Source organism: Callorhinus ursinus, unplaced genomic scaffold, assembly GCF_003265705.2.
Source record: "Callorhinus ursinus isolate GAN/ISIS: 27379988/994484 unplaced genomic scaffold, GSC_fseal_2.0 scaffold8, whole genome shotgun sequence".
NCBI lineage: Eukaryota > Metazoa > Chordata > Mammalia > Carnivora > Otariidae > Callorhinus > Callorhinus ursinus.
In genome coordinates this window covers 63,599,320-63,613,305 of record NW_027397070.1, presented here as the reverse complement: position 1 = coordinate 63,613,305, position 13,986 = coordinate 63,599,320, and the positions used below count along the sequence as shown (strand labels likewise).

The 13,986-nt window shown below is 48.5% G+C and overlaps 1 protein-coding gene across 1 annotated transcript; it reads left to right on the top strand.

The window, feature by feature from the left end:
- Positions 1–5,645: 5,645 nt before the first annotated feature.
- LOC112822702 (uteroferrin-associated basic protein 2-like) lies at positions 5,646–13,677 on the top strand. Its single transcript, XM_025870442.2, has 5 exons — positions 5,646–5,682; positions 7,866–8,533; positions 9,582–9,849; positions 11,428–11,575; positions 13,398–13,677. The coding sequence occupies exons 2-5, from the start codon at positions 7,888–7,890 to the stop codon at positions 13,605–13,607; spliced, it is 1,272 nt and encodes a 423-aa protein (XP_025726227.1). The 5' UTR covers positions 5,646–5,682; positions 7,866–7,887; the 3' UTR covers positions 13,608–13,677.
- The last annotated feature ends 309 nt before the right edge of the window (positions 13,678–13,986 follow it).

Genomic DNA, 13,986 nt, shown 5'->3' with positions numbered 1-13,986 from the left:
TTCAGAAGTACAGATCTGTGATTCAACAGTCTTACACAATTCACAGCGCTCACCGTAGCACATACCCTCCCCAATGTCTATCACCCAGCCACCCCATCCCTCCCAACCCCCCACCACTCCAGCAACCCTCAGTTTGTTTCCTGAGATTAAGAATTCCTCATATCAGTGAGGTCATATGATACATGTCTTTCTCTGATTGACTTATTTCACTCAGCATAACACCCTCCAGTTCCATCCACGTCGTTGCAAATGGCAAGATCTCATTCCTTTTGATGGCTACATAATATTCCATTGTGTATATATACCACATCTTCTTTATCCGTTCATCTGTCAATGGACATCTTGGCTCTTTCCACAGTTTGGCTACTGTGGACATTGCTGCTATAAACATTGGGGTGCACGTACCCCTTTGGATCCCTACATTTGTATTTTTGTGGTAAATACCCAGTAGTGCAATTGCTGAATTGTATGGTAGCCCTATTTTCAACTTTTTGAGGAACCTCCATACTGTCTTCCAGAGGGGTTGCACCAGCTTGCATTCCCACCAACAGTGTAGGAGGGTTCCCCTTTCTCCACATCCCCACCAACATCTGTCGTTTCCTGACTTGTTAATTTTAGCCATTCTGACTGGTGTGAGGTGGTATCTCATTGAGGTTTTGATTTGGATTTCCCTGATGCCGAGCGATGTTGAGCACTTTTTCATGTGTCTGTTGGCCATTTGGATGTCTTCTTTGGAAAAATGTCTGTTCATGTCTTCTGCCCATTTCTTGATTGGATTATTTGTTCTTTGGGTGTTGAGTTTGATAAGTTCTTTATAAATTTTGAATACTAGCCCTTTATCTGATATGTCATTTGCAAATATTTTCTCCCATTCTGTCGGTGAGACAACCGCCTTTAAAAGAACAGTGTGACCTCTGATTCCCAAGAGGGAGAAGGCATGTTTGCTGTCCGGGGCCTCATGGGGCAGCACCAGGAGGCAGGAGCAAGGGGAAAGCATGGACGAGAGCCTCCCTTACTGTGGTGGGGGTGGGTTAGGTGGGACAAGACCCTGTTGAGCCGGAGGCAGGACACAGACGTTGAGGTCACGTTTGGGAGGTTTGTGATAGGATTTTTGTGTGCCGGTAGAAACACAGCCATCCTGTAGATGGTAAAACTTCAGGCCTTAGTCTGACCCGTGATTTAAAGACACCAAATCATGAGCTTCTGAAGATTCAGGAATGATTTTTACAGAACTGCTTCAGGGTTTCCCTCAGGGCAGAAGTGACCATGTGCTATAGGCAGATTCAGAGAACTTTCTCATCAGAGCCAGGTGATGCCTCAGAATCCTGAGTCCAGGAACCATTCACACAAGGACAGAGGCACCCATACAAGGTTTCTAGCCAACCCACACGTCTAATACACCGGTCATTTCATTGCTGGAAAATCACTTTTTAAAGAATCATCTGTTCGGCTCATTAGTGTTGACTCTTAGTCTAGTGTTCTAGATCAACCTAGTGTTGATTCTAGTTAGCCAGAGTTGGTAGTGGCCCCCTCTGGAGAATGGGTTTCTGATTAGAGTCTTTCAAATACTGAGTAACCCCCTCACCCCCTGTGTATTGCTGATAGGTCAGGTTAGTAACTGAATGTCAATAGAAGTAATCACCACTTCCTGTCTGTGCTGGAATATTTTGGTTTTTTTTAAAGATTTTTTAAAAATTTATTTATTTGATAGAGAGCGAGAGCAGGAGCACAAGCAGGGGGAGTAGGAGAGGGAGAAGCAGGCTTCCCGCCGAGCAGGGAGCCCGACATGGGGCTCGATCCCAGGACCCTGGGATCATGACCTGAGCCGAAGACAGCTGCTTAACGACTGAGCCACCCCGGCGCCCCTGTGCTGGAATATCTTAAAGTGTTTCAGAGACAATATGTTGGCAGACCACCCAGCGACACCCCCACAGGCATCTCGGTTTTCCAGGTGAGCATTGCTTCCCCACCTGCCCCGTCACCTGCCGGTGAATCCGCGTGCAGCCGTTCAGGTGAACTGAGCTGAGGCTGGGGCTGCAAGTGCTACCTGCTTCGTGGCGATTACAATCCAGAGAGGAGGAGGGGAAGACATGGCTAGTGTGACACTTCAACACGACCCTGCACCAAATTTCAGGACTGGCAACTGAAGCTATTGATGTGGTCGAAAGCACTCACCTGGTCTCCAGCACCGGGAAAGTCCCCCGAGGGCAGGGCAGTCACCCCAGTTGGTGTCATTGCCCTCCGGGGGAATGGTGACACCCCTGTGCCGAGGCAGGCAGAAGCTGCCTTCCAGGTCCAGAAGGCCAGCTCCACCATCACATAACCATGTGACCCTCAGTGCCTTTAGGGAAACTCCGCGCTTCTCTCTCCTCCTTGGAAAAACCCACAGCTCCTGCGTCACAGATTGTCCTGTGAGTAAACACACAGAAAGTGCTTAGGACAATGCCCTGCAAACTGTTGGTGCCCTGTAAATGTTAACCATAATGCCATTGTGTTTCAGGTTATTCATATCAGAAACCTTTCCCCAAAAAGGTGTTCCTTTCTAGCTCATTTCCCGGCTAAGAGCTGGGACGAAAACACGGGCTTTCAGGCAGAATGCTCCCCACCCCCCACGCTGCCCCCTGAAGCATCTCTCACGCTGCGCGGCCAACATCCTCTGTCCCATTCAGATCTCAGAACCGTCTGCGAATGGAGGCCCCCTTTTTGTTCCCTGGGGTGTGTCTGATCTCTGGTACCAACACACCCCCTTGCCCGTCAGCCCGCCCGATCCCCTGCAAAATATGTTCAGAGGCCCAGCTTTAAAATTACACACCACAGTGCCTCTTTATTCATAACTGTCAAAAAGTAAAATCTCCCTGTGCCAAGGCACTTAAAATAGGATGCTGATGTTGCCATTCTTGATAACTAATATAATTACCATGTAGCATAACATACTTACAAAGTCAGGAGGCAGCATTTAAAGAAGTTTTAAAAGCCTTTACCTATACAACTTTGTCCCCTGCCCATTTAGTCCAGAGTCTATTACCAAAGAGAGGAGATCTCTGGTCAGGGAGCTCTGGGTTAGGAGCACGGCTGTGGTGTCAGGTGGACGTGGGTCTGAGTCCCAGCTCTGCTCCCCACTAACTGTGTGACTGTGGATAAGTTACCGAACCTCTCTGAGCCTGGATCCACACCTCTAAAATGGGACCAGTAGTAATAGTACCTGCCCGGCGCGATTGTTGTGAGAGGGTTAAGAGAGATTCTGCAGATAAGGGGTATAATACAGAGCCCAACGTATGGCGCCGTTACTGGGACTCACCTCCAGGTGCACGGGACCCCCGGCCCACCATCTTTCCAACAAAGCTTGCTGCCACTGCTCATCTTTGTTTTTTTTTTTTTTTAACAGCATTATCGAGCTAATAATTTGCATGCTATAAAATCCACCCATTGTCCGTGTATAATTCCATGGTTTTTAGTAAATTCAGCCTCACTCCAACCCAGTTTTAGAACACTTCCAATACCAAAACCTGTCCTCAAGCCCATTTGCCGTCTGTCCTAGCACCTTCTCTCAGCCCCAGGCAACTGCTGATCTGCTTTCTCTCTCTAAAAATTTACCTTTCCCGGACCTCTCCCAGAAATAGAATCCAACAGTATGCAGTCTTGTGAGTGGCTTCTCTCTCTCACTATAACACCGTCCATATGCTACAGCACGGATCACTGTTCTGCATTCCAACCCACAGTGAATGAGGATTCCAGTTTCTCCGTGTCCTTGCCAACACTTGGTATTTTCTGCCTTGTTTATTATAACCTTTCTAATGGGTGTGTAATGTTAAGTCGCTGTGGGTTTAATTTGCTTTTCCAGGTGTTTATTGGCCATTCGTATTTGTCCTCTTTGGTGAAATGTTGGTTAGAGTCTTTTGCCCATTTTTAAATTGAGTTTCTTGTCTTATTATTATTATTGATGTGCTATGAAGTCTTTGGCTGCTAAAGTCAGTATCTGGGGATACTCAAAGGCTGTTTTTATTGACTTCTTTTCTTCTGAGTAGGGGTCATGCTTTCTGGTTTCTTTGCACATGTCGTGACTTTTTTCTTGAGTGCTGGACATTTTAGAAAATACGTTATAGTAACTCTGGATTCTGAATCTTCCCTCCCGGGGCTTTTCAGTTTTTTGTGTTTATGTAGTAATTTGTCTAGACTGAATCTATAAAACATGTTTCCCCTGCAACTTCTGGCCACTGGTGTTTCTTGTTTTTCTTTTCCTTACTTAATGTATAAGCCTGCCTCCTAGAGGTCACCCTTGTGGTTGTATTGCTTATTGTTCAGCCACATATTGATCAGAAACGGCGTTCAAACACATTGAGCCAATAAAGTTTCCACTTGCCTATGATAGATCTGTATGTGGGCTGATGAGCCCGTTCAAACCTCAGGCGGTTCTCAAGTGCCACCCAGATTTGTCTTTCCACTCTTCTCTCTTGCTTCTCCATGGACCAGGGAGGTGTGTGTAGCTTGCCTCTGTTCCAGTCTCTGTTGTACACATGCAGAGCCTCCCCTCCACCTCGGATATGCAGAAGCCTCATCAGACCCCCTAGAGCTGCCACACCTCTTGGGACTCCCTGTTTAATCTCCTGCTACTCCATTGGCTTATTTATTGCCCCAAACACAACCACAGACTAGCGGAACCACTGCCCCCCACAATCCCACCCCCTGCACACCCATACTGCTTGCCACTGAGATCGTCACTTGAACAGACAATGCTCCAAATCAGGTGAGTTGGCTCTGCTCTGGTTCAACCACCCACCAGCAGAGCCGGGTTGGGAGGAAGCAGCCCCAGACAAAAATGTCACAGACTCTGTGCTTCCCCAAAGTTTAGTACTTCTCATGAATGAATGCTTCTCTGTTTGTCATAGGCCTTTGGTAGATTACTAGAGCACAGAAATGGTTGTTTTTGACAATTGTGTCTAGCTTTTTAGTTGCCACTAAGGAAAAGATTTGTCAGTGATTTCTCTCCATCATGCCAGTAGTAAATTCCTTCTAGATTTGGAATAACCCTACATATATAGTCTTGACCCTCCTCACAAGGCCCAGGCAGCTCCACCACCCCACCCCACCATCCAGAATTCCCTCTTCAGACTTCCCCGAGGATGTGTAGACTCCTGCCTATCTTTTTAAGACCTAGATGAAAGGCACCCATCCTCTCCTGATGGCCCCAGGTCATTCACTGGGTCCTTCTCTTCCCTTGCACAGCTCCTTCCTGGGAATGTGTACTCATCCTGTCTAGTCACATGGGCCCCACAGTCTTTTTACATGTGTGTTTCTCCTTCTAAACCAAGAGTTCCATGGGGCCAGGGTTTCTCTTCAAGGGGGAGCCAGGCCTTAAGCATCTTGTTAGTCCAGTACTAAGCCAGAGCTTGGCTCTCAGGAGGGGTTAAGTGGATGTTTGCCAAAACCCTGCCTGAGCAAATTCATGACCAGTAACACAAATGGTGCCATAACCATTACTTTGCTCATCGTCTCCCTGGGGACTGATGCGCAAAGAAAAATAACATAAATGATTCAGTCGTTGTTTGCTTTGGACAGTATTTGAACATGATCTATCGGTCGTTAATATTAACTCAGGTTTATCCATGTCGCTACCCCCGCAGCAGTATAAATAAGGCACGGGCAGATACAAAGAGCTCGTGGCAACCGCAGCTCCTCTGAAAGGTAAGTCACCTTTGTCTCGGAGACAGAACTGGTTCCACGGAGTGTGTGTTTCATTGTTCCTTTTTGCCATGTTTCAGGAAGTGCTTGCCTTAGGGAAGATGATGGAAAATGCAGTGTGATAAGCGTGTGTGTGTATTTTCTGGAATCTCCTCCATACGCTAATTTCCCCCACCCCATGGCCCCCTCCCCTCATGCCCCCCCTCAACCACAGTGCCCTACACCCCTCACTACCCCTTGCCCCACTCAGATGAGGTGGATGGAGGGGGCAGGGAAGGAGGGGGGCTGCTGGGTGAATGACAGGGGTGGGGCAGTGGGAGGCACGGCCGTGGCTGGGGGGGACAATGAGGGCATGGGGCAGGCTGCTCAGGGCCAGGAGTCTGGTTCATAGGAACCAGGGTCTTCAGAGCTTCTCTGTCACCTGAAGAATTTGTACTCCATTTATTCGAAGCTCATGGGGAGCCAGGAAGAGGAAATGATGATTATGCTTTGGGGAACCCACCTTGGCTGCAAAGTGGCTGGAAGGGTCAGTGCAGGGCAGGACTGAGGACCGAGGGATGCTATTTTAGTCAGCTTGGGCCGCCGTAACAAAATCCCACAGACTGGGGGGCTTAGAAAACAGACATTTATTTTCTCACAGCTCTGGAAGCTGGAAGACTGAGGTCGGGGTGCCAACACAGTTGGGTTCTGGTGAGAGCCCTCTCCCTGGTCTTCTGGCAATGTCCTCATGTGACCTCATCTTTGTGGGTACAGGCACAGGGTCAAGGACAGGGGAGAGCCAAAGCTCTGGTGTCTCTTCCTACACGGGCACTAACCTATGACCATATATAAGGGACCCTCATGACCTTGCCTGACCCTAATTCCTTCCCATAGGCCCTCCCTTCAGACACCATTACATGTGGGAGTAGGGCTTCAACACAGGAATTTTGAGGGACATAAACATTCGTCCACAGCAGACACTATTTCGGTAGCCACGACAAGAGATGCCATGGTGATGGATCACCAGACACATGCAGAGGAGCGGACCCTGTGCCCAGAGCTGTGTCAGGAACTGTAGGAAAACCAGGCGGGAAGACAGGGCCCTGCCCTAAAGAGGTTGAACTGAACACAAACTCGGGGCATGGTTCACATCTTTTCCCTTCCCATTGGGGGGGCCAGAAATCCCACCATTAGAGCACCTTTCAGATTGCAGGCCTGACTTCTAGTCTCAGTCAATCGTGGGAGGCACATCCGGTGGAAGAGAGAGGTTTTTCCCCCAACAATGGGATGGGGCAGTAGCTGTGAGGACCGGGAGGGCCCACAGGAGGTGGCCAGGATCGCCTGAGACAACTTTGCCAGGCCCTCTATTCAGCTCATGACCCAGTCACCTGAGCACCACCTGGGCTTCCTTTCAGAAATCACACCTGGCTGCCCCGAAGCCAGATCTGGTCTCCACCTGAGCTAGATAGTGTTAGCAAGTGCTTTTGACAAGATAGAATTTTTCATGCAAAAATCTAGGTTTTCAGCTTCTTCGGAAACATAAAAAAAAAAAAAAATCGGGCACCACTGACCCAGCACTCCCACACGGTGAACATAGCTGGGCTGAGTAGCACCTGCCTGCCTCTGACCTGGGCACGCCTCTCCCTTTGCCACAGTCCCCAGTGGTCCTTATTACATGATGCTTGCTGGCCTTGTCTGTGTGTATTTCTGGCCAGATCTCTGTAGCATTTCAATCTGCACTCCGGGCTTTATCCCTCTCTTTGCCTTCCCTTTCCACACGTCTCAGGACTTTGTTATGAGCCCTGTATTTAAAAAAAAAAAAAAAAAGAAAGAAAGAGCAGAAAAAAGAAAAGACAGAGAGAGAGAGAGAGAGAGAGAAAGAAGTCCCAGTGTAGAGTGCTTCTCAAAATCGTAGAACGTCATCGTGACAAGGGGCGCTAGGACCAGGCTGGAGAAGCGACTTGCATTAGGACCCACTTGCAGCACAGGCCAGAGGCAGAATTGGATCCCTTGTCATCAGATCATTTATCTTTAATTTGCCTAAAGTCACGTTCCAAAAACACTTTAGCCTTTCCTCATTAGCCTTGGTTAGCGTCCTCTAATCAAGGACTAAGAGTAACCCCCAGCTCCCAGGTAATAATGGGCCCTTTCTCAAGCCCCTTAGCGTGGAGAACATGTTCCATGGAATGTTCCTTCCTTCCAATTAGAGCTCCCTGGATTGCTGCAGAAATGTCCCACAGGAAAATGCACCTGCCTCTCTCTCTGGTCCTGATCCTCTGTGGCCTTCTTAATGGCATCTGCTGTGAGACGAAAGAAAGATCCAAAGGGAATATTTACCCAGTCTCATCGTGGAAAATTTCACCCATCCACCACAAGATAGAAGCTGGCAATAAGGATTTCGCCCACAAATTGTTCAAAACCCTGTTAATGGAGCATCCCAGAAAGAATATCATCTTCTCCCCTCTCAGTATCTCTGCCTCCTTGGCCATGCTTTCCCTGGGGACCAGATCCACAACACTCACTAACCTCCTCGAGGGCCTTGGATTTGACCTCAAAGTCATGACGGTGTGGGATGTGCACCGTGGCTTCCAGAGTGTCGTCCAGATGCTGAAGCAGCTGAGTAGGGAGGGGCACCTGAAGCACAGGGACACGCTCTTTATCGATAGCAACAGGAAGATCAACACCCCGTTTCTTTGGGACACAGAAGGGCTATATGACGTGACGGCCCAGATGATTGACTTTCGAGATGTAAAACACACCAAGAAGCAAATCAACCACTTTGTGGCTGAAAAAATGCACAAGGGAACCAAGAGATTCATCACCTCTCTGAACCCTCATACCTTCCTGTTTCTTATAAATTACGTTTTCTTCAAAGGTAAGGTTTATCGAGTGCATGAATTCCTGTTTGGGTAACCTTTGCCCTTGTGTTTCCTGAAAAATCTCAGTCGGAAAAAAACATAGTTTTTGTGATTCTATCCCATGTCCCATAGGCCAGTAGATTCAAAACTTTTAATTTGCTTTTATTTCATTGTGCTAACATTTTTTTTAAAGATTTTATTTATTTATTTCACAGAGAAAGAGACAGACAGTAGCAGAGGGAGGGGGAGAAGCAGGCTTCCCGCCGAGCAGGGAGCCCGATGCGGGGCTCCATCCCAGGACCCTGGGATCATGACCTGAGCCGAAGGCAGACGCTTAACCGACTGAGCCACCCAGGCGGCCCAATTATGTAGCATTTTTAAGTGTTTCTATTCCCAACCCTTTCGGTCATATTGTTGGCCACACTAAAGATATTTCGGAGTAAAATGGAGTAACTCTTGATGGCAGAAGAGGATTCTGCGCAGGAGTGAGTGTGCACCCATGGGCACGCCAGTGTATGTTCTTCTGATGAAAATTCTCCCTCCTTGAATACGTTAAACAATTTTAAGCAGATTTCTTTGTCAAAAGCTTTCTCAGAACTCTTTTTAAAATTATCTTATCTTATTAAAAATTCAATTAATTTACACATAGTTTCAGTTGTGGAGCTCAGTTACTCATCAGTTGCCTATCGGAACTCTTAATCCACTAAAATGTGGTGGGAATTTTCAAAGAAGGGGTGTTGTGGTCATTTTTGCCCAAATTATTTGACAACAGAATCCTTTCTTGGTGTTAGAGTTCCAGAGGCAGGCAGTATTTTAGGAAATATCTTTTGAGGAATATAGATTTAAAGAAATCCTCTGGTGAATATTTTCAAAACTCGTGTGTTTGCCTTTTTTTTTCCTTTGCATCCGTCTGGGCTTTTAAATATTCTGTTCACTGAGGTCCAGGTATCGCTGGAAGGAGGCTGCTCCCTTCTCAAGCCCCTCACCTCTGGGGTCTCCAGACATGTGGGTGCTGACGCCTTCTCCAACAGGTCGCTTTGAATTTCTCCTTCCTGGTTCTCCTAGGCATTTGGAAAATGGCTTTTCATACCAACCTCATGCACAAGGAGGACTTCTTCGTGGATGAGCGCACCACAGTGCAGGTGGACATGATGTGGAAGAAGGAACACGTGATTTATAGCCGATCGGAGAAGCTGTTTGTTACAATGGTTAAAATTCCTTTCATTGGAAACATGTCCATAGTCCTTGTGCTCCCTGATGTAGGACAGCCCGACTCTACTGTAAAAGAGATGGTTGTTCAAAGAGCTACACTTCTGAAATCCAGTGGCATGAGGTATGCTACTCTGGAGGGACATTCTAGATTCACATTGAAATTTTGCTCAGATCTCGCTTCCTCTGTACAAAAGTCTTATTTCAGGGAAATTGAGTATTTGCTCACTTCCTAGCATATTTGTGGAAAATGAAAGAAGCCAAGCAGGAAAAATGATAGCCTGGCTTCCATTATCAGCCAGATGCCCCTTCAACTGTCTAAATGATGGTTCTTTTTGTAACATGTACCAAAAACCCACTCCATACAAGCTCAAGGGGGTAAAGAAAGGTATGTATTAGAAAGATGCACCTAAGAGGATAAACGCAGCCTGGTGTCACAAGGGATTGGACAGGGGACTGCAACATCATTGGGAACTCCATCTCCCTGATGTCATTTGTCCTTGCTCCTCACCTCTCTGGCTCAGCAAACCAGCTGGTTTACTCACCCAACACATATATCCTGAGCATCGATTCCATGCCAGACACTGCTCAGTGCTGGGAATACAAAGGCTAGCCAACACGTCTCTGTCAGTGTGAGATTTCCAGTCCGGTGGGACAGGCAGTAAGTCAACTAATAAACGTGTAAATTCAAATTGCAGTAAAACTATGGGAAAAATGAGTAGGTGATAGAATAGAGGATTCAGAAGTAAGAGTATTAATTGGGGATCTTAATTAGGTATGATGCTCAGGCGAGGATCCTAAGAGGTAAATTTCAAGCTGAGTCCATTGTGGACACACTTGGCTCTCTTCCACTCAAGCAAATGCTCCACTTGATACTGAACCTAATATGTTTCTGTTCCAATGACACATTCCTGGAAGGGAGTAGTGGGTTGATCCAGCTTAGTTATAGTATCCACCATGGTCCAATCAAATATGGGCAAATTACATAATGAAAGCATGACTTCCATTGGCTCACTGATCTTGGCGAGGGCCGGGGCAGTTTTTAGGCAGTAAACGTGTAGACTGGGGAAGAAATCTCCAAATAGTGTTCACCCCATGCCATGTAGGAGCACCAGCTACTGCCCATGTAGCATATCCATGGTTGAGGACCACAGCGGAGCGTGTCTGCCATCATCTGCCACAGCTGTACTTCACACAATGTCATGGTTGGGACAGGGGGTACCCCATTAGAGGAACCCAACTGAATGGGTTATGACCCATTCAGAAGCTTAACATCACATGAACACAGGTGAAAATATATTGGGTTGTGAACAACACGACATGCTGGGTAGGGGGAGGGCACTAGGCACTAGATCTCCTGCACCATATTTCAGATCACCACTCAGTTGAATCCCTGCTTATAGCTGGAGGGTTGGAGGGACTCAGGGCTGGATCCCCTGCCCTGATCCTCATCTTCTCTTGGTTGGGGAGACTATGAGGGGTATAGCTTGAATAGTAAGGTGTATTTTAGGCAAGTGCTTGGTCTGAAAGTGCACGGTTGCCGCTCATGCTCCAGCACCATTAACCTCTCCCCACACAAGCACCCGTGCCTCAGCCTTCCTTAACTCTCCCTTGGAAGAGGCCTAAAAGCAAAAGCAAGGTGCTTCCCCTGGACCTGGGAGAGAGACTTGTTCAGCTTCCTTGTGGTTTTCACTCCTAACAGATGGGTGCACTTAATTATGCCCAAGTTCAAGATCTCCTCCAAGATAGACTTAAAAAAAATGCTTCCCAAGATGGGCATCAGCAATGTGTTTACTACAGCAGCAAACTTCTCAGGCATCACAGAGGAGGATTTCCCAGCTATTTTTGAGGTGAGTAGAGCTATTTCTAGAGTTTCTGTTTTATCCACAACAGTTCTGAATGAAAAAACTTAAAAAAATAGTTATAAATATTATCTGCCCGGGTCCATTGGCTTTTGAGATTCTTTGGTCATTCAGACATTCATAAGCAATTGCGTCAAGCACTTTTGGAGGCTCTGGAGATAAAGTTGTGAAAGAGCTGAAGCCCTACCGTCATAGATGTTCCATTCTCCTGTTAGGGTCAGACAGTGGACATACCAACAAATAGATATGTACCATGTCAGCCTGTGATACGTTCTGTGAAGGCAGGAAAGGCAGAAACCAAACAGCATGCTGGGGTACAGTGGACTGGCTTGCGGGGGTGCTGGCCAGGAAAGTTGTCAGGCTGGGTTGACCTTCAGGCAGAAGCCTGAAGAAGGAAAGAAAAGAGCAAGGAAGCACATCGAGAGGACGCATGTTCAAGTGCATCCTGAGGGGGATGTGGGCTGGACATCCTCGAGGAACCCCAAGGAGGTCCACACAGCTAGCATGGTGCATGAGACCGAAATAGGTGGCCGGTGAGGTCAGAAAAGAGGCAGCGTGGGCCACATGGGTCTGCAGGTCCTGCACAGGCCCGGGGGCGGTTCTGACGGACATGGGAGACCACCGAGGCTGACATGAACTGACATGTGTTCTATAAAAGCGATGCTCTGTGGTGTGCAGGAAGTGTGGCCCATAACCCGGGTGAGGCATAAACGCGGTTTGACAGGGTATTGGTGGGAGTGTTAGCGGTGGTGAAGAGACCCTGTGTGACTTTTGAAGACAGAGCTGGGGTGCAGGGAAGGAAATGTCAGAGAGGGCAGCTCTGTAGTTGGAGCCTGGTCCACGCTGGAGCCAGCCCCAGATAGGAAAGACGAAGGAGCCGCGGGGGGTGTGTATGAGCAAACAGGGACTGGCTCTGCCAACTGGAGATGCCTGCAAGGCATCCAAATGCCTGCCATGGAGCATTTGTGGGCACAAGGGGCTGCCTCTAATTACTCCACCAAGGTCACAGACCGGCTGGCTGCTTGGTGGCCACCCCATAACACACTGCCCAGGACAAGCCTAGTGATCATAATCCCTCATCACGGTGCAGCACTTGATAGATTACAAAGCAATTTTTCAGGGTTCTCTCACCTGATTCTCCCAAAGACCTTGGGGAGGGGACAGTGTCTGTTCTCGAACTGAGGGAGGAGCAAGCTGTCACTCATGGAGGATACCGGATGGAGTTCCCAGGGCTGGGACCCGGCTGGGATGCAGTTTTTCTGGGGTCACAGGTTTCCCTACTCACAGAATCCCCTGGATGAGCACAACTGAGTGCTGGGGGGCCGGGCAGGGGCTCAGGGATGCCGTGCCCCTCACAGCACAGGAGCCCGGTCCCCAGAGGCCGGGCAGAGCCTCCTGCAGATCAGAGGGGGACAAGCTCTTCCATACAGACAGAAAAATTTCCGTGCTGGGATGGAGACAGGAAAAACCAGCCCCTTCCCTCCCTCCCTTTCTCTCTACCACCACATCCTTCTTGAAAGCATTTGAGAGGCCCACCCTCAGTGATTCTATAGGATCTTTTCCTAAGCCTTCAGACCACCCAGGTTTGCTCTGAGTTCTAGTCCCCTTTCCTCTCATTTAAATACCTAAACTCCTTGAACTTTCTGCCTGCACTGGGGGAGGTGGAGCTCGGCAGTTAGTGTGGACCCTGTCCTGAGGCATCTGGATCTGACAGCTGAGACCCTCAGGTGATTATCCAGGAATGGGAGCCAGCATTTCCCCTCCACCCCCCACCATGCCCAGAGCTGAGACAAGACCTGTTTCTCCCCAGGCGATACATGAAGCCACAATGGAGGTGAGTGAGGAAGGCAGGATGGACACCCCCAAGGACATGGACTTGAGCAACGCCATCCCCTGGCATACACATGCAGCAGCCCCCTTGGTCGTGAAATTCAACAGACCCTTCTTCCTGTTTGTGGAGGATTGGATGACTCAACGAGCAATCCTCATGGGCAAAGTCTTCAACCCCATAGCTGAGTAGAGATGGGGCCGGGCTCTGCGGAGCTGGAATTCAGCAACTCCTGAATAAAGTGAATAAAATTCACTGCTATTGAATCAAAAGAAGCTGAGTCTGAGACGTGTGGGCTGAGAATGGAGTTGGGGTGGGTCATTGCTGGTCTTCTGTCCTGGGAACAGGGCAGGATAAGGAGAGGTGGGGGGCCTGCTAGGGACACTTGGCAGGTGTACCTTCTGTCCTGAAGAAGGATGGATATATGCAGGGAAGCGATTCTGAGAGGCGCGAGCAGGGTCTCTTCGGGGGGGGGTGCTGTCTTATTGGCCTTGCTTCCTGCCCAGCTGGTAGTCAGAGCCTGTCGGCTCATCGACACAACAAGAGCCATATAACTCCACCAGGCAGCCCC